Source organism: Pteronotus mesoamericanus, unplaced genomic scaffold (genome assembly GCF_021234165.1).
Source record: "Pteronotus mesoamericanus isolate MK-2021 breed Mesoamerican mustached bat unplaced genomic scaffold, CSHL_Meso_final contig_726, whole genome shotgun sequence".
In the NCBI taxonomy this organism is placed as follows: domain Eukaryota; kingdom Metazoa; phylum Chordata; class Mammalia; order Chiroptera; family Mormoopidae; genus Pteronotus; species Pteronotus mesoamericanus.
Window position 1 is genome coordinate 630,672 of NW_026555243.1, and position 20,685 is coordinate 651,356.

At 45.8% G+C, this 20,685-nt stretch overlaps 1 protein-coding gene and 1 pseudogene across 1 annotated transcript in view; one reads left to right on the forward strand and one right to left on the reverse strand.

The window, feature by feature from the left end:
• The window catches only part of UHRF1 (ubiquitin like with PHD and ring finger domains 1), a 61,057-nt gene extending 49,180 nt beyond the window's left edge, over positions 1 to 11,877 (forward strand). Inside the window, 8 exon segments of the mRNA XM_054582859.1 lie at positions 510 to 616; positions 2,378 to 2,540; positions 2,618 to 2,755; positions 4,551 to 4,707; positions 4,783 to 4,940; positions 8,582 to 8,644; positions 8,646 to 8,681; positions 11,731 to 11,877. Of these exon segments, the coding sequence (XP_054438834.1) occupies positions 510 to 616; positions 2,378 to 2,540; positions 2,618 to 2,755; positions 4,551 to 4,707; positions 4,783 to 4,940; positions 8,582 to 8,644; positions 8,646 to 8,681; positions 11,731 to 11,877 (969 nt within the window).
• Positions 11,878 to 12,556: 679 nt separating this feature from the next.
• On the reverse strand, positions 12,557 to 13,398 carry LOC129078179 (protein FAM118B-like; annotated as a pseudogene).
• Positions 13,399 to 20,685: the final 7,287 nt, after the last annotated feature.

The following is a 20,685-nucleotide window of genomic DNA, read 5'->3' on the forward strand; positions in this document are numbered from 1 at the left end:
GTGTCTGGTTTATTTCACTGAGCGTAATGTCCTCAAGGTTCATCTATGTTGTAGCATATTGTAGAGTTTCCTTTCTTTTTAAGGCTAAGTAAATGTTTCATTGTCTGGATGGACCACATTGTGTTTATCCATCATCTGCCAATGGATACTTAGGTTGCTTCCACCTCTTGGATATTACAAATGGCGCTGCTGTGAACATGAGTGTACAGATAATCTCTGAAATGCCCTGCTTTCAATTTTTTGGGGTATATGCAGACACAAAGGTGGAATTGCTGGATTACACATAATTTTTTGAGGAACTTCCATAACATTTTCCCCAGCAGCCGCACCATTTTCCGTTCCCACCAGCCGTGTACAGGGTTCCAGTTTCTCCACATCCTAATCATAACCGGTTATTTTCTTTTCCTTTGACAATTGATGCCCTAGCAGGTGTTATGGATTTATTTTCAGTGGAATCTCCTCTTTGTGTGTGTGTCGGGGGGAGGTCAGCTTGCCCTTCTCTCTTTCAGGACCATGGGAATTCGTTCACGTACACTGGTAGCGGTGGTCGAGATCTTTCTGGCAACAAGCGGACTGCGGAACAGTCCTGTGATCAGAAGCTTACCCACACCAACAGGTTCGCAGAGAAAAGATTTTCTTATTTTTTCACCATCATACTTCTGTCCCATCCTCTGGCAGCTACACGGGGTGGCGGGGGGGTTGGTTCTGTTTTGGGGTGTCGTGTCCAGGAAGTTAGATTCCCATTAATAGTGTGGTGGGATGTATGGATGCTGAAAATCTATTCAGAGCATAAAAATAAATTTTTCCCTGAAGAGGCCAGGTAATAAATTTTTTTGGCTTTTTGAGCTACATGGTCTCTGTTGCAGCCATCTCTGCTATCGGAGCACAAAAGCATCTGCAGAACTTGTCTAAGTGAGCAAGCATGGCCATGTTCCAATGAAGCTTCTCTTGAAAAATGAAGCTTTGGGCTGGAATTTGCTGACCCCTCAATTGCAGGATGGGGATAGTCTTTTTTAAGCATAAAAAGTATCATGAAACCTAAAGGAAAAGACGGATCTGATTACCTAAATATTACACATTGCATTAGCAAAACTCACAAGTAAAATGAAAAGACAGATGACTGGGGGAAAGGTCTGCAACAAACGTGACAAGTGACATGTAAAGAACTGTTGCAAATCAGTAAGAAAAGCTAATAGGAAAAAAGCAAAAGACGTGCAGATCATTGACAAAAGAAATGGAAATCTTCAATGACAATGAAAAATTGTTCAACTTTTCTAATCAAAGACATACAAATGGAGTGATGGTGAGATACTATTTATTTCCCTTGTGAAACTGGCCAAAAATACTAAAGTGTTGAGAAATGCCAAGGCATAGACTGCTGTTCTTTTGTTGGTAGAAATACAAATGGGTACCTTCTTTCCAGAAAGATCTTGAAAATGATCTTATGACCCTTTAATTCTACTCTGGAAGTGTGTTGTGAGACGAGAGGAGGGGAAAATCTTATGGGTAGTAATTTTTATCAAACCATTGTATAAAACAGCAAAATGTCAGTACCTGAATGTCTTTTTTTTTTTTTTTTTTTTTAAAGGCACGGGTTTGCCACTTGTTTATTTGTCAAGAGGAATATTTTAATTTCATTAGCTGGTAAAAATCATGTTTTCAGAAAAGATTTAATGTGAGGAACAGCACATAAGCTAACATTAAGTAATACTCGCTGGGCACAAACTAAGAAATTTGTTTAAAAAGTATTGTTTGCAGCTAGAAAACAGTGGCACAGTTGCAGCTTTTCTCTCTCACACCTGAGAGAGCGGTCAGAGTGCTGAGCCTGAGTTCGGTTTGGCTTGCCGCGGGCCCGTCCTTGGCCGGGACAGACCTGCCCAGGTAGCCCGCATTACTGCCTCTTCTTGTTTTCTTGATGACGTCCTCCCCACGTGGTGTGCTAGTATCCTGTGGCTCCAGCAGGAAAACAAACCAGCTGGTTCAAAGCAACAGAAATTTATTCTCATATACTCCTGAAAGCCCAAAGTAAACATCAAGGTGTCACAGGGCTTTGCTTCCTCTGAACTTTCTGTGGGACGGTCCTTTTTGCCTCTTCTAATTTCTGGTGGCTGCCAGCAATCCTTGGTGTCCCTTAGCTGCCTCCATCTTCACAAGGTTTCCTCCCCTGTATGCCCGTGTCTCAATTTCTTCTTTTTCTAAGGACACTAGTCATTGGATTTTTGGGGTCCCCCTCATCCATTCTGACGTCAGAACTTGACTTTATCTGCAGTCACCCTCTTTTTAAAGGTCATATTCATAGGTTCCAAGGGTTAAAATGGCCTCTCTTTTGCCGGGAGGCAGTCCAACCTATAGCGTGTGGCCCCGGCTCTCCCCACAGGGCACTGGCTCTCAACTGCAGTGCCCCTATCAACGACCGCAAAGGGGCCGAGGCCAAGGACTGGCGCTCAGGGAAACCGGTCCGGGTGGTGCGCAATGTCAAGGGCCGCAAGCACAGCAAATATGCCCCCACTGAGGGCAACCGGTACGACGGCATCTATAAGGTGAGAGGTCTTCCCTGTGCCCTCCCGGGCCACCTCCAGTCCCAGACGACACTGACATCAGCACTCACTTCCTGCAGGTCGTGAGGTACTGGCCCGAGAAGGGGAAATCTGGCTTCCTGGTGTGGCGCTATCTCCTGCGGAGGGATGACAGTGAACCCGGCCCCTGGACAAAGGAAGGGAAGGATCGGATCAAGAAGCTGGGGCTGACCATGCAGGTGCGTCCAGGCTGTGCTCATCTGTCCCAGCAGTCCTTTCTGGAGCCTTGTCTTCCTGGTCGGCCACCTCAGGATCATGGCAGGAGCCGCCCTAAGGAGGACAGGGCCGTGAGTGCTCAGCCAGCCAGAGCCTGCCTTCTTGGCCTGGAAGCTCTCCTGGGTTTCTCTCTCATCCTAAATGATATCCAGGGCCAAGCTGGCGACACCTTGCTGTCTGCCCTTATTTCAGTTCTTCAGCCGCTGGATACTGGAGATGGGCAGGTTGTGTTTGCTGTTTTGTGTTCTTGGGCTCAGAGTTGAGATCCAGACTTCTTATCCTAGCTGTATCAGTAGATGAGTTTGTCTGAAATCAGTTTTGGAGCCCTCCCCTCCTGCACTTAAAAAAAAAAAAAAGGCAGAAACAAACCAAAAACACTGGTGGAATATAGAGAAGTCCGTTGTAAAGATAAGGAGGATTGGTCCCTCCAGCCATTGCTGGCCTTTTTATAGAAATGGAGTCTTCTATCTCCTGAGAATTTCCCCTGTGCCAGAGTAGGGCTTTTTGGCACTATAATTAGGGTGTTTTCTGTTTATTATGGTGAGATGCTTTAACAGCTGATAACCCTTGGGACTATTTAAGGAATCTTAATTGTCATTGAGGGGCTGATAGCGCCTGCCCCTGGGGAGGGGGTGGGCCACAAGGAGTTGTCTTTTGAACAGAATGTATGTACCAGGGGTGGTTTCAGAAGCTGAGGAACTGGGGAGAAAAACAGCTGTGGGACGGAACATCAGCGTCTGGTGGGCGTTGGGTTTTTATTTATGATTTCAGTTTTCTTTGCAACTTAGTGTTTCTTTTAAAGAAGATTGGAGATTTCTTGATGAAACATTTCAGAATCAGATATAGGTATAGGTGCCTTAGATACAGAGTTATAACCAAATCCTGCTTGTTTGGACCTGGAGCCCAAGGCCCATCCAGGTGGGGTTGGCCCTGGCTGCGTGGCTCAGTTGGTTGGAGTGTTGTCCTGTAAACCGAAAGGGTGCAGGTTCTATCCCCAGTGAGGGCACATGCCTATGTTGTGGGTTTGATCCCCAGTCAGGGCGCCTATGGGAGGCTAACTGATTAATGTTTCTCACATTGATGTTTCTCTCTTTTTTTCCCTGCCTCCCTCCCTCCCTTCCTTCCTCTAAAAATTTATAAACATATTTTCCTGCTTTGGTGAGGATTAAAAAAAATTGGGTTGGATGACAACGAAGGCCCTGAGGCAGTTGTTTGCAAAAGACGTTTAGTTGGGGCACAGCCACATCTGCTCATTCGCACAGGGGCTCAGCCTGCTGCTGGGCCCCGGCAGGGCTTGCTGTCCCCCAAAGCTGAAACGTGCTTACACTGGGCCCCTTGCTGGAAGGTTTGCCTAGCCCTTAAAGGAAATAGTAACGATGAGGTTATCACATTGGCTGGACCTGCCGCTACGCATTTTCTGTGCACCAGCTCGTATAGTGGGTCACTCTTACCCCACGGGGGCAGGTTAGCCCTTCATTTATGGTGTGCCACCATGAGATTACTGTCCCAGGTCTGGAGTTGAGTGAGTGGTGGTCTCAGGTCTGAGGCTGTCAGGTAGACAGAGTTAAGGCTGATGTGGGGACTGGGGAGGAAGTGACAGGTGAGTGGAGATGGGAGGTGGCAGGAAGTGCTGGGCAAGGGTGGCAGGTGTCAGGGTAGGGCAGTCCCTGGTCCCCAAACCCCTGCAGGGCGTCTGGGTGGCCCAGAAGGCCCATCGCTCCAGCCTGTTCCTCACGGCTTGCCTTCACTCTCTCATAGTATCCTGAAGGCTACTTGGAGGCCCTGGCCAAGAAGGAGAAGGAGAAAGAGAACAGAAAGAGGACATCTGAAGAGGTGGAGGAAGAGGAGGAAGAGGAGGAGGAAGAGGAGGGTTTCACATCCCCCAGGAAGGGCAAACGGAAGAGCAAGGCAGAAGGTGGGTATCTCTCCGTGGGCAATCTGGCCACGTAGCCTTAGGCTTGCCCACCCTCATCATTCTGCTTTGTCTCAGCAGGTGGCAGGACTGGTGCCTGGTCCCTGGGAAGGACACCCAAGAAAACCAAGGTGGAGCCTTACAGCCTCACGGCCCAGCAGAAAGGCCTCATCAAGGAGGACCAGAGCAACACCAAGCTGTGGACGGAGATCCTCAAGTCGCTCAAGGATGGGCCGGTGAGCGCCCCACCAGGCCTGGGCAGGCTTGTCCCCTTCGTTTCTTTTTATTGCAACAAAATTGAGGAAACATAAAATGCACCATTTTATGTCATCTCTTAACCATTTTTCAGTGTATAGCTCAGCGGCGTTAAAGACATTCACACTGTCACGCAGCCGTCTCCACCGCCCATCTCCAGAACTTTCTCACCTTCCCCAACCAAAACTCTGTCCCCATGAGACACATCCCATCGCCCTCCCCCAGCCCCGGGCCCCACCATCCTCTTTCAGTCGCTATGAATCTGACTCCTCTAAGGACCGCATGTAAGTAGAGTCACACAGGACTTGTTCTGTTGTGTCTGGCTTATTCCACCGAGTGGCACGTCTTCAGGGTTCATCCACGTTGTTAAGGTGTCAGAATGTCCTCTTTAAGGCTGAATAATATTTCATCGCCTGAATAGGCCACATTGTGTCCATCATCTGTCAGTGGACAGCTGAGTTGTTTTCCTCTTAGGGCTCTGCTGAACCATGCTGCTGAGGGCACGGGTGCGCAGCCATCTCTTTTAGCCTCTGTTTTCAATTCTCTTGGATATATATAGATGCTCCTTGATTTACGGTGGGGTTATGTCCCAATAAATCCCTCATAAGTCACATGCATTTGACACATCTAACCTACTAAACATCACAGTTTAGCTCAGCCCACCATGAATATGCTTAGAACAAATACATTAGCCTCCAGCCAGGCAAAATGTTCTCGCTGCCACTGCCCAGCACCACGGGTATCCAATCGCCTGTCACTAGCCCAGGACAAGAGACAAATTCAAAGTACAGTTTCTATGGAATGGGTACCACTTTTACACCATTGCAAAGTTGAGAAATTGTAAGTTGAACCGTCATCAGCTAGGGGCTCTATGTACCCAGAAGTGGGATTGCTGGGTCACATGGTCATTCTGTGTTCAACTTTCCAATGAAGCGCCAACCCAGGCTATCTTTTTTTCCCCCTGTTTTTTTTTCCCTCCCAAGCTGTCTTTTTTTTTTTTTTTTTTTTTTATCCTCCTGCCATAGGTAGGGTAAGTGACACTGATGGGTCACTGCAAGTGAGTGGCTCATAGTCCTCTGGCTGCTTTCCTCATTTGGTGGGAGCTGGCTGTCTGCGGCTCCCTCTCAGAGTCCAACCCAAACCGTGGGCAGTCTGCGGATGGCCCCCACTCCTGGGCTCTTCCTCCGGGGCCTCCCATCGCAGGTTCCTCTGCCTGGAACACCTTCATCCACAGCCCTCCTAGCTCAGTCCCTTCTTCTTGCGCGAGTCTACTCTGGCTGCCCTAACAAATGACCACAGACCTAGTGGCACAAAATGAGTTATTTTTTTCTCAGTTCTGATGGTCAGAAATCCTAGAGGTTTTCTTTCCTTAACAACAAATGTATTTTTTGCCTTGGCTGGTGTGGCTTTGTTGTAGCATTGTTCCATAACTGAAAGGTTGCCAGTTCAATTCCCAGTCAGGGCATCTGCCTAGGTTGCGGGTTCAATCCCTGGTCCAGGCACATGGGAGGCAACCGATAGATGTTTCTCTCTCACATGGATGTTTCTTTCCGTTCCATTCTCCCTTCCTCTCTCTGTAAAAGCAATGAAAAAATGTCCTCGGGTGAGGATAAAAAGAAATTTATTTTTCAATTACAGTTGATATTCAATATTGCGTTAGTTCCAGCTGTACAGCCATAGTGGTTAGACATTTGTATAACTTAAGAAGTGATCCCCGATAAATCTAGTAACCACCTGATAGCACACATAGTTATTACAATATTATGACTATATTCCTTATGCTGTACTTTACATCCCCATGACTGTTTTGCAACTGCCAATTTGTACTTCTTAATCCCTTTACCTTTTTCACCTCCATCAATTTGTTCTCTGTATCTATGAGTTTGTTTTATTTTGTTCTTTAGATTTCACATAAAAGTGAAATCATGGTATTTGTCTTTCTCTGCCTTATTTCTTTTAGCATAGCACTCTTGTGTGTCCATCCATGTTGTTGCAAATGGTAAGACTGCGTTCTCTTTTTATGGCTGAGTAATATTCCATTGTAAATATGTACCATCTCTTGTTTATCCATTAGTCTATCCAAGGACACTTGGGTTGCTTTGATATGTTGGCTATTGTAAATAATGCCGTAGTGAACATAGGGGTGCATATATCTTTTTGAATTAGTGTTTTGGATTTCTTTCAATAAATACAAGAAGTGTTATTGCTGGGTCATATGGTAGTTCTAGTTTTAAAAAATTTTGAGGACCCTACATAATTTTTGCTATAGTAGGTACACCAGTCTTCATTCCCAGCAACAGTGCATGAGGGTTCGCAATTCTCCATAGCTTCATCAACCCTTGTTTGTTGATTTATTGATGATAGCCATTCTGACCAGTGTGAGGTGATAGCTTATTGTGGTTAATTTGCATTTCTCTAATGATGACATTGAGCATCTTTTTATATGTCTATTGGCCATCTCTCCTCTTTGGAGAAATGTCTATTTAGGCCCTCTGCCCATTTTTTTTTTTAATTTTATTTATTTACTTTTCAGAGAGAAGGGAGAGAGAAAGAGAGGGAGAGAAACATCCATGAGTGAAAGAAACATTGATTAGCCACCTCTTGCATGCCCCCAACTGGGGACCTGGCCTGCAACCCAGGCATGTGCCCTGGCTGGGAATCGAAGCAGTGACCTTTCAGTTTGCAGACAGGCGCCCAGTCCACTGAGCCACACCAGCCAAGGCACCTCTGCCCATTTTTAAGCTGGATTGTCTTTCTGTGTTTAGTTATCTGAGTTCCTTATATCCGTATGTTTTTGATATTATCCCTTTATTGTATGTATCATTGGTGAGTATCTTCTTTCATTCAGTAGGTTGTCTTTTCATTCTGTTAATAGTTTCCTTTGCTGTGCAAAAACTTTTTTAGTTTATTAAAGTAGTCCCATTTCAGGGTCCTTAATTTAATCCCATCTGCAGAGTTTCTTTTGCTGTGGAAGGGAATGTATATACAGATCCAGGGATTCGGATGTGGCATTTGAGGAGCCATGATTTAGCTGGCCACATGTTCTTGGGGTCACCTTCTCCACAGAGTGTTCTTTGACCAACTGCATTTTGGGTTGGCCCTGCCCAGGCTCTCTGCTGTACTTCCCAGTACTGTTGTGACACTTCTGTCTTTTTCTGTTTCATCTTCACCCTCCCCCCGTCAACAGGGCTCCAAGCTCTATGAGGGCATAAGGTTCTTCTGTTTAATCCACTGCTGGACCCTGGCGCCTGGGCGGCACACAGGATTTCAGCGCTATTTGCTGAGCAGTCCAGATCCACGCCCTCAGAGTACACTGATAAAGCCTGCTCTTGACCCTGACCCTGGGTATCCCACTCAGCACCATCAAGACTAAGTCCCCGGCTGGCTCTGCCCACCGCCGGGTCCCCGGCAAGGCTGGCATCTTTCTGGGCCTCTGCTTTGTCATCTTAAAATGGCGACCACAACCGTTGCTGTCTCCTGTGATGGGGATAGGAGGATGAAATTGGGGGACCCAGGGCGAGGCCCTAGCAGGGAGCTCCGTTTCCTGAGGATTCCATCAACATGGATGTTCATTCAGGTGTAAGGCTCTGCTGGTCTCATGCACTCTCTTTTCTGGTTTTAGAAATTCCTGAGTAAAGTGGAAGAAATGTTCCAGTGTATTTGCTGCCAGGAACTGGTATTCCGCCCCGATCACAACCGTGTGCCAACACAACGTGTGCAAGGTGAGAGGGGTGGGCCTGGGAGCTGGGCTGCCACACAGCTCACGTGCGGCATGGGCTTGTTGGCTTGGCTTCTTCACACTCCTGACTCCTGGCCCTTTGCAGGACCTCGGTGTCTGTTTTCTGAGTAGCCTCGATTATAGTTGCCTCCCGGCCTCCATCAAGGGATCCCATTGCCCCACTTCCCTGCTCCCCCACTCCCGTGCCTCCCTGGTGCTATTTAATCAAATGCCAACTTCGTGCCTGGGCCACCGAGCCCACCTGGGCCACCTGGCACTCTGGTGCCACCTTGCTTCATGACTCCAGCCACATGAGTCCCCTGCCATGCATAGGCTAGTCCTCTCCTCCCTCTGGAACACTCTCCCCCAGCCTCTCACATACACCGGGGTGCAGGGTGGGAGAGGGCAGGCGGCGGTCCTGGCCTGAGGGCTGGTCGTAATAAAAAGCTATGAAGCAGGCAGTAGGGGCATGAGGCGCTTGTCTCCTGGAGGAGCAGGAGGTAGGCTTCTTGGAGGAAGGGGGCCTTAGCCTGTCACCTAAAGAGGGCCTCTGGGCAGCATTCCAGGCAGGCAGAATGGCATGTGCAGAAGTCTGGACAGGCAGGCGCATCTGAATAGCTGGGGCCTGTAGGGTTGTGTGGGGCTGGGAGGTGGGCCATTCACTCTGCCTGGAGTTCAGCCTCAAGAGGGAAACAGTGTGATTGTAAGAAATGGGGGGCTGAGATTAAGCTAGACCAGGGTCTCCCCCTCAGCACTGCGGACATTGGGGCGGGAACATTCTCTGGGGGGTGCTGTTCTAGACACTGAACTGTTGAGCAGCCTCACTGGCCCCCACCGATTTGACGCCGGGAGCTCCCCCAATCATGACGACCACAGGCGCCCTCAGACAGGGCCCAGTGTCCCCTGGAGGAAGAATCGCACTGTTGGGAAGCACTGGTCTGTGTAAGTGGTTTCTCTGCAGTGTTTTCTGGCCAGAGTCAGTCAGTAGGAGCTTATGGGCAGTGCAGGCAGATGGTGTTAGAAGGGAGTGTCCCTGCCTCTTTGTCGCCCTTAGCCTCTGGGCTGCAGGCGATTTTGTTCTCCACTCTGTCCCCATTCTTCACCTTGGGGCTGTCTTAGTGCCTCAGCTGTCACACTAAGGGAGGGACTCAGAGAACATTAAGCAGTTTGGCCCTCAGGGTCAGGCCTTTCCTTTTTTGCTCTTGGGCTCTGACACTATGTCACTTGGGCTGTGTGACCTGGAAGGGAGGCTCAGGGTAGGCAGAAACGAGAGATGAGGGCTTTGGAGTCCAAGGCCAGGGTTTAACCCTCCCCCCAGCTCTGTCCCTCCCAGCCTTGGAAAGCCACTTAACTCTCAGCATAGCAGCACCTTCCTGGCCTGCTTCTGGCTCCTGGTGACAAGTGCTAAAGGGCTGTATGCAGGCATGCAGAGGGAGGCACGAGATGTAGGGAGAGCTTGCAAAAGGTCAGGCCTGGCTAGCACTGCAGAAATGGGCCAGATTGATGGGGTTTCAGGGACCAAGCATCTCAGGAGTCGGTCATGTGTCATTAAAGTGCCAGGACTGTGAAGGAAGAGGGTATCAACATTGGTGTGTGTGTCCCTTCTGTCCATGCAACTGCAGTTAACATCTTCCGGAACCTCAGCATGGGATCAGTTATGGGCAAATGACCCTCCACCCTGATGTCCCAGTACCTGATCTTTTTATTCTGTTAAATTGTATTATTGTAGTAAAATACACATAACGTAAAATTTACTGTCGTAACCATTTTTAAGCGTACAGTCCAGCAGTCTTCAGTACGTTCACATTGTTGGGCAGCCATCCCCGCCATCCATCTCTAGAATTTCTCTCTCTTCCCAAACTCAGACTTTGGCCCCTCCCTAGGGAGGGGTTCTAGGGACTTCCTGCGAGTGGAATCACACAGTATTTGTGCTTTTGTGACTGGCTTATTTCACTGAGCGTAATGTCTTCAAGGTTTATTTACATTGTAGTGTGTGTCAGAATTTCCTTTTTAAGGCCAAATAATGTTCCATTGCCTAGATGGACCATACTCTTATCATTCATCTGTTGATGGCCACTTGGGTTGTTTTCACCTTTTGGATGCTATGAATCATGCAGTAATCCAGACCCTGATTTTTGAACGTGGACCCGAATCTTAAAGATACGTTGAATAGAAAGAGCTATCAAGGCCATAAACTTTACATTGAAAAAAATTCAGGAATGTATAAAAAGGGAAACAAAAGCTTCAGTGTGCATCCACGGTTGAATGTGCTCTGGCGTCAGCAGGCTTTCCACTGTGTTGACATTTACTCCCTTACCCACTTACCTGATGCAGGTGCCTGCATACCTGTGTGCATTGTCTCTGTCCCAGTGGGCGGAGTCTTCCCTGCTTTTCTGATTGGGAAGTTCGCCCTCCAGGGCCTGGCCGCTCCGTATCTCTCTCTCTCTTCCTGGCTTAGTTTGAACCCAGAAGTCTAGCTCAGTGCCAGAATTCCTCTTTCCCCCTTTATTCTTTTTGACACATTTATTGGTCATCTACTATGTGTCATGTCTTATGCTTGGTGCTAGGTGAGCAAGACACAGCTCCAAAACACAGGGAAGCATCTGGCCTATTAGCGATAAACATGTTAGTAAACAAGATGATGTCAGAAGGTGGAACATGCTGTTTTAAGGCAAACTGGGGAGATGATAGGACTTGCTTTGGCGGGGCTGCTTTGGGTAGCCCAGGGATGTCAGGGAGGGTCCTCTGAGGTGTTGACCTGAGTCAAGGCATGAGTGATGAGAGAGCGAGAGGACAAACCTGTCAGAGGTGGTGGGACCCCTAAGTACCAAGGCTTGGGGCCAGGATATGCTTGAGTCTTCGAGGGGTCTTGGGGAGGCCAGGCAGGCAATGGGTGGTGAACGGTAAAAAGTGAGACTAAAGATCAGGAGGGCCCTCTGGACCCCGTGAGAAGTCGGTAATTGCTCTCAATGCTCTCAGTGGGGACAGTGGGCGGCCAGGAGCGGCTCTACTGATGGGAATGGGACATCTCACCTCCCTGCACTCTCTTGTAGGATTGCCTGGATAGATCCTTCAAGGCCCAGGTGTTCAGCTGCCCCGCCTGCCGCTATGACTTGGGCCGGAACTACGCCATGCAGGTGAACCAGCCGCTGCAGGCAGTCCTCAACCAGCTCTTCCCTGGTTATGGCAATGGACGGTGATCCTCAAGCACTTCTCGCCAGGGCGTTTTTTAAAACGCATCTGAGGCGTCCTTGGCCCCTCTTGTTTTTAGTGGGCTTAACTTAAACATGTAGTTTGTCCTCTACTCCCTAAAAGGCGTTGTCTTCCTGATTTTTTTTTTTAATCTATAAATTTTCAGGAATGTGTTTTATGGCTCAAAGAAAGAAAGTTAGACTGCTCAGTTTTTATCTTGGTTTTTTAAAAAATATAAAGCTTGCAATGTATCAGCAAAAAAACAAAATTTTTTTCTTTTTCTTTTTATATAACAAAATATTTTTAATAAATAAATTGCCTGTTAGTCCTGGAGTTACAGCCATTAAACTTGATTGAAAAACCAAGTATAGCCAAGCGCAACAAGAGCCATGCGATTCCGTGGCATCTACATCCCAGGTCTTTCATGCAGAGCAGCAGCCTTACTCAGTGACAGAAAAACAAAAACAAAAACAGAAAAAGACCAAGATCCGGCCAGCAGGAAATGAACACTGTCCACGATGGGGCCTTGGAGCTTGGTCTGACGGCGGTGACTTCCATAGCTCTCTCAGGTACTGCGGTCTGATCTGCCCATCAGGAAGATCTCAGGTCAGTTGCCTGAAATACTCTCCAAGAACATAACTCTTCTCCATAGCAGATGACCCTAGTTCCTGTGGCCTCCGTGTCTTCTCAAAGAGTCCTGAATTCAGCTGCTCCTCTTTTCCTAACCAGCATGAAATGTTGTGTGACAGATCTAGGCTCAATGGCCTCTGGGAAAAGGGCTTGGAAAGCAGTGTCATGCACAGTCCGGCCACAACCCAAGAAAACAAACGACTTGTTCTTGCAGAGTCAATGAAGCTCTCTCAGAACTGGAGCATAATTGGGCACTCTCCAGTACCCATCTGGACTAATGACAGTACCTCTAGTGCTGATGTAGACCCCATGGACATGTAACACGCTCATCTTCCACTTCTCCTGAGCCCACTTTATGACCTTTATTGCATCAGTCAAGTTGAGGGATCCACATTCTTTCCCCTGATCTGCTGCATACATTCCAAGGGATTGTTGAGATTCTGAGTTAATACCAGGGCTCCATTTTCCATCAGGTGAAAAACTAACTGAAGGAGCTCTTTTCCAGAGTCTTTGATCTTTGACACCAAGCCATGGAATACTGCTTATAAAGAGTGCTTGAAAATACATACTGTCTTCGTTAAGTGGAGTCTCTGAAAAAGGTCCTGGGCAACTTGAACAAGATCCTTGATTTTCTGGAGATGTGTCTCAGATATTTTCCTTTCCTCGTCTAGATACTCAAAAGTCGCGGGCAGCAGTCAGTAATGCCTGAATTATCTCCTTCCAAGAGCTCAGGGCTGAAACCTCAGGTGCAACCACAGCAAATGCTTTTTTCCATCACCAGCACAAGTTCCCCAGCTTTTTTCTAAGAGTGGATACAGTGTCCTGGGCCTTCTGGTGGGAAGTTCTCCATTAAACAAACCCAAACTGTGTGTATCAGAGGCCTGGCTCTCTGAAACCATCGAGTTTCTACTTGTGTTTGTTGAAAATGCCTTCGAAGTTCTCCCAACTTCTTATTTTTCTGAATTAGAAGTGACTTGGCCTGAAGGCCACTTACGTTTCCAATATCAAGTTCTCAGAGGTTCCTGCAAGAAGGCATCAACTGCCTAGAACAACCTTTTCTAGGTGTGTGGGCTTGCCCCCAAAGCTGAAAGCGAGTGCACCTCCTGATAGCATTTTGTTGCCACAACCCAGGAGGATGGTGCCTGGTAGTGGCCCTGGTTTTGTGGCCCTGCTGTCATCCATCAGGATGTTGTTGAAAGGGAAAAAGGGAAAAATCCCACTCAGCCCAGTATAAACTCTGGCTGCAAAGCCATCCGCCACCATTTGGCTTCCATGGTTAAGACCTGCAAGTAGAGACCTATGTCCCTTGAGCAGAGTTGAAGCCACACAGAAGCTACCTCCTCTGGACTGTCCTCGCCGTGGGACTGGGTGCACAGCCAAATGCTGTCCGACTGGAACGCCACAGAAGCAGATCCATGAAGCCATGTTCAAGTGCCTTTGGTTCTTTCTTTCTAAACAGGGCTCTTTTTTTTTTTAGCACTGTATTACTGAAAATGCCAGCCAGATTCTCAGACTGGCCAACCAGTTTTTTCCAAAACCGGGTGAGTGGGGATGAGTTGAGTTTTGTCCTTCCTTTAAACTGAATTTTCAACTTGCCAATTGAGAATTACAAGAGGAAATTTGTTTTTAAAATAAACACTTTCTAAATGAAATTTTTTTTTGTAGTTACTGTACATGTATCAAGAAGTCTATAACTTAGGGGTTTTTTTTGAATTATTTGTTAATTTTTTTTTTTTTTTTTTTTACAAACTACCAAAGTTTGCAGCTTATACCTCAATAAAACAGGGATATTTTAAATCACATAACTGCAGGCAAACTGGAGCAACATTGTTTGAAAAGTTTTTTCCTCTTTATTATTAGGTTGTTAATGTATTAGGAAGAAATGACAAAATCCTGTGTAGGCATTTTCTAAAAAGTTCAATATTCTTTGTCCAGGTTTTAGATTCTCAGAATAAATGTCTTTTACAGATGCATTTGGTTTTGTCTTCTATTTGCAAATCGCTTTGTAGCCCACAGGCACTTCTGTTCCTATTATTTCATTTTCTCTTCACAAAAACTCCAGGAGACAGATGAGACAAGTAGCACCATCCCCACTTTGCAGATGAGAAAACAGAGACCCAGAAGATCAAAGTGAGAGGCAGTGGTTCTAATTGCTGTTCAGGAGGGGTTTGGCTTTGACCTTTATGGGGTCAGCCCCATAACAAACTATAGCTGTGGGGTCAAATCCAGCCTTCCACCTTGGGATGGGGGTGGTCACTTATTCTCACTGAGGTGGGTGCTACTGCCCTTATTTATGTCCGAGGAAACAGGCTGCAGCGGCCCCCCAGCGGGGGACTAGCGCGGGCCCTGAGTCAGTGTCACCAGCCTGAATCCTTAGCCGGGAAGTTGAATGGCCCTAGAAGGGGTGTCTGAAGGCCTGAGGGAACTTGGGTGCTCTGGATGTTGGTGGACTGATGACCTGGAAAGCTATTTCCAGTGCAAGTCAGAGGCCAGGGACGAGGGAGGGTACTAGTACTGAATTCTGCTGAGGCTATTGACGTTGACCTATTACCCTGTGCCTTTTACTGATGGTCAGGCAGTGACATGGGCAGATCTGATTTAATAAAAAAGGTCTGCCTCTTTGTTCCTTAAGATGTGTCAAGAGCCCTGGAAGACATGCTAAATGCAGGAAGACAGTTGCAGTGATCATACATGATTTCATGTGAAATCTCCAAACACAGGGACCCATAGGGACTGATTAGTGATTCTGGGGGCTGCTGGGTCAAGGGGATGGGGTGTTAGCTGAAGGGTACAGGGCTTTTGGGTGATGAAAATCTAAATCTGATGATGGTTGCACATGCCTGTGGATACATTATAGTCCATTGAATGTACACTTCAAGTGGGTGAATTGTATAGTATACAAATCATAAAAATGTCACATGTGGATGAGAAATAAAAACAGGAAAGATAGCAAAGAAGAATGGAAGAAAGTCCAGTGTGTTCTCATGTGGACCCTACACAGGGACAGACCACACTGAGGTGTCATTGTTAAGATTGTGGAATTTTTGGATATTTGATTTTCAAAGTGAACAATGCCATTGTTAAAAATTAGCAAAACTCCAAAAAGTGTATTTGTGAAACCACTATGCAGAAATAACATTAGGCATATTCCTTTCCTAGTAGATTTTAAAGATTTCCTTAAAAGTAACAATTGAAATATATTTCATGTTGCCATAAAGTTCACCCATTTAAAGTGTATACAGTTCAGTGGATTTTTAGCATGTTCACAGAATTGTGCAGTCACCACTCCCTGGTCCCAGAGGCTCCCATCCCTCCAAAAGCAACCCTGCTCCGTCCCCCAGCCCGTCAGCCATGAATCTACTCGCTCTGTGGATTTGATTGTTGTGCACATTTCACATATATGGAATCACGAAATACTTGGCTTTTTGTGGTCCCATGTTTTCAAGGTTCAACCATAGTGCGTGTCTCACTCCTTTTTGTGGTTTAATAATCCACTGTGTGAATGGACCACATTTTCCTACCCCTCTGGTTGACTTTTTAATGTAAAACTTCTTTCCTGCCATCCCAGGTTATAAATTAATACACAATCCCTTTAGAACATTTGGCAACTGACTACATAAAGAAAAAGTCAAAATATGTAATCCTTCCACCCAGAGGGTTACCATTTTCAGGCTTTGTGTGTACGTATGCATCAGTACTGTAATGTTTGACCTCAGTACAGTGCTCTGATACAGTTTTGACTTAGCCATTTTGCAAGTGAGGCATTAGAGAGGTTAAGTGTCTTACCTAAAGATATGGCAAAGACAGTACATGTATATTTAAACATGATTTATATGTAAATTTATTTTTAAATATTTTATTTATTTTTAGAGAGAGGGGAAGGGAGGGAGAGAAACATCAATGTGAGAGAGGAACATTGTTTGCCTCCCACATGCCCCCAGCTAGGGACCCAGTCTGAAACCCAGGCACATGCCCTGACTGGGAATCGAACTGGTGATCTTCCGGTTTGCAGGCCAGTGCTCAACCCAATGAGCCATGCCAGCCAGGACTATATGTAAATTTAAGGAACAAAATTGGAACAGTGCTGTATATTCTGCCTTGTGCCTGGTTTTGTATTGTTTTCAGTTCATTTATCAAGTAGCCACTTTGTCTAGCACCTTGGTAAACAAACATGTGCATGTGGTCTGGTGTTTGCATATTTGTGTCTGTGCTCATAAATGTGAAACATGCTACACGTGTCTAGCAACATATGTTTGGAGTGAAATGACGTATCTTTCCATCCATTTCTCTCTTTTTTTTTTTAATGCATCAGACACCTGGGAGTGGGAGGGAAGTCTTTGTAAAGTTTGAGACGTTTCTTGGCTCCACAACTTGCCCATTGGGAAAGGTGAAAGCCAGGTATGTTAAAAAAAAAAAAAAAAAAAAAAGGTCTTAGAATGTTTGAAAGCCAGTCAGTACCAGAGCACCTCCTGGCCGTGTTTAGGGAGAGATCCCCAATTGTGAGATTTGCACCTGTCTACAAAGACGTAGAGAAAACCTGGGCAGTTAGGTGTGTTCCCAAACTAATTTGCCCATTTGAAAATTCTGTGAGTGTGTCCTTCCTACTTTGCATATGCTTTTTTATGTTCCTTTCAGTTTGCAGGCCAGCACTTAGTCCACTGAGCCATACCAGTCAGGGCTCATATGACACTTTTTAAAATGATGGTGATTATAGTCTTTTTCTAACATTTTATTATGAAGACTTTCAAACAAAAATTCAAAGGAAAAAAGTCTAAGCAAAATAGGAAACTTGACAACCTATTTACATGCCCCAATAAAAAATTAAAATTTCAGAGTCTGAAATCCAAACGCCTGTAATTAACTGTCTAATATGATAAACTTAGAAGTAGAAAAGGCGTGTGTGTGTGTGTGTGTGTGTAGGTACACGCGTGCTCGCACAAAATTCATTACTGCATTTTTGACAGTTACTGTTATCAAATTCTGTTTGTCTTTTCCACTAGTAAGGGAGGTCCTTGGGGGCAGTTACTACTTCCTATTTTTTAAGTTAAATTTTAACTACATGAGGAATATATGAATATGATCCCATGAGGATAAAAAACACCCCTGAACAGATCCAAGTCCTTACCAAACTACCCTTTTTTACCAACATGGATTTCTTCTGTTCCCAAAAAGACTGAGTTAGTTCTTACAGCTTGGGGGTAACCTTTTTCTGCGTGTCGACACAAGTATTGTTAGAAGACACATAGCATTGGTTTTTGTACGTTTTTTTCTTTATGTTGGATACAGAATCTGGATCCTTCAGCTGCTCTGAAATGTCTAGGGGATCATTCCACGACAGTACATGTAGTTCTACCTCCTTTTTCATTGCTACATAGTTACTATTCCAGAGTACCTTGTGCCACAAGTTACTTACCCCGCAGGGATGGATATTTAGAACAAAACATGAAACAATTGTGAACATCGGAAGCAATTGTGCACAGTATTACAGCAAGCATCCTTGAATAGTGCAAGTTCTGGAACCTTTCTCAGGGCACATGACCTCCAGGAATATAGTGTGGATGCACTGAAAATGTTACTAGAAAACGTCTAATTGCCAGGTTTATGCTGCTTCCTGAGAAATGGGGGCGTGCCCACACCTCTTTCCGATACGCAATTAATAACGATCGTAATAGCAAATCTCAAATGTTAAACTAAGCAAAGCCACGTGGTAAAATCTTTTACATTCCTCCTTCTACTTAATTCTGGCAACATTCGCAGGAATTGGAGCAGGCAGTAATGTGTGTGCGTGTGAACATGATATCCACTTCACAGGAGAAAACTGAGGCCCAGCGAAGCATTTTTGCTGGAGGCCACTCTCGGCGTGGCGTGGAGCCCAGGTGAGCTTTGCACCTAGGTCAGCTAACACCCAACTCCTCGCCTCCCTTACATTTTAGGGAACTCGGGGAAAGGCACCTAACTTAATCCGGAAGACTTTGCCTCCTTTTCAAAGGTTTGTTGATTGTGATGTTAATGAACTTGGTTAATTTTGGAAGGGGAGAGCGTTTGTTACTTGACTTTTTATTTCTCCTGTTCTCAGTTCTCTAACTTTGCAAAATGGGATGCGTTGGGGCTATGCTTCCTAACTCGGGCTATTGCAAACTGAGGAACTCTACGTCCAAGTTCCTGGTACGGGTCTCGAACCCCATTACGACTCCCTGACACGGTGCTGAGGTTGTGCAGGGTCTCACGTACTCAGCTGCAGCCTGATAACAAGGGCGGGGCCCAAACCGTGATTGGCACCCACTTCAGCCAGCCCGTTTCTCGGGCTGACCACAAGCAAGGGTATTGGCTTGCGTGGTCAGCCCGAGAAACGGGCTGGCTGAAGTGGGTGCCAATCACGGTTTGGGCCCCGCCCTTGTTATCAGGCTGCAGCTGAGTACGTGAGACCCTGCACAACCTCAGCACCGTGTCAGGGAGTCGTAATGGGGTTCGAGACCCGTACCCGGAACTTGGACGTAGAGTTCCTCAGTTTGCAATAGCCCGAGTTAGGAAGCATAGCCCCAACGCATCCCATTTTGCAAAGTTAGAGAACTGAGAACAGGAGAAATAAAAAGTCAAGTAACAAACGCTCTCGCCTTCCAAAATTAACCAAGTTCATTAACATCACAATCAACAAACCTTTGAAAAGGAGGCAAAGTCTTCCGGATTAAGTTAGGTGCCTTTCCCCGAGTTCCCTAAAATGTAAGGGAGGCGAGGAGTTGGGTGTTAGCTGACCTAGGTGCAAAGCTCACCTGGGCTCCACGCCACGCCGAGAGTGGCCTCCAGCAAAAATGCTTCGCTGGGCCTCAGTTTTCTCCTGTGAAGTGGATATCATGTTCACACGCACACACATTACTGCCTGCTCCAATTCCTGCGAATGTTGCCAGAATTAAGTAGAAGGAGGAATGTAAAAGATTTTACCACGTGGCTTTGCTTAGTTTAACATTTGAGATTTGCTATTACGATCGTTATTAATTGCGTATCGGAAAGAGGTGTGGGCACGCCCCCATTTCTCAGGAAGCAGCATAAACCTGGCAATTAGACGTTTTCTAGTAACATTTTCAGTGCATCCACACTATATTCCTGGAGGTCATGTGCCCTGAGAAAGGTTCCAGAACTTGCACTATTCAAGGATGCTTGCTGTAATACTGTGCACAATTGCTTCCGATGTTCACAATTGTTTCATGTTTTGTTCTAAATATCCATCCCTGCGGGGTAAGTAACTTGTGGCACAAGGTACTCTGGAATAGTAACTATGTAGCAATGAAAAAGGAGGTAGAACTACATGTACTGTCGTGGAATGATCCCCTAGACATTTCAGAGCAGCTGAAGGATCCAGATTCTGTATCCAACATAAAGAAAAAAACGTACAAAAACCAATGCTATGTGTCTTCTAACAATACTTGTGTCGACACGCAGAAAAAGGTTACCCCCAAGCTGTAAGAACTAACTCAGTCTTTTTGGGAACAGAAGAAATCCATGTTGGTAAAAAAGGGTAGTTTGGTAAGGACTTGGATCTGTTCAGGGGTGTTTTTTATCCTCATGGGATCATATTCATATATTCCTCATGTAGTTAAAATTTAACTTAAAAAATAGGAAGTAGTAACTGCCCCCAAGGACCTCCCTTACTAGTGGAAAAGACAAACAGAATTTGATAACAGTAACTGTCAAAAATGCAGTAATGAATTTTGTGCGAGCACGCGTGTACCTACACACACACACACACACACACGCCTTTTCTACTTCTAAGTTTATCATATTAGACAGTTAATTACAGGCGTTTGGATTTCAGACTCTGAAATTTTAATTTTTTATTGGGGCATGTAAATAGGTTGTCAAGTTTCCTATTTTGCTTAGACTTTTTTCCTTTGAATTTTTGTTTGAAAGTCTTCATAATAAAATGTTAGAAAAAGACTATAATCACCATCATTTTAAAAAGTGTCATATGAGCCCTGACTGGTATGGCTCAGTGGACTAAGTGCTGGCCTGCAAACTGAAAGGAACATAAAAAAGCATATGCAAAGTAGGAAGGACACACTCACAGAATTTTCAAATGGGCAAATTAGTTTGGGAACACACCTAACTGCCCAGGTTTTCTCTACGTCTTTGTAGACAGGTGCAAATCTCACAATTGGGGATCTCTCCCTAAACACGGCCAGGAGGTGCTC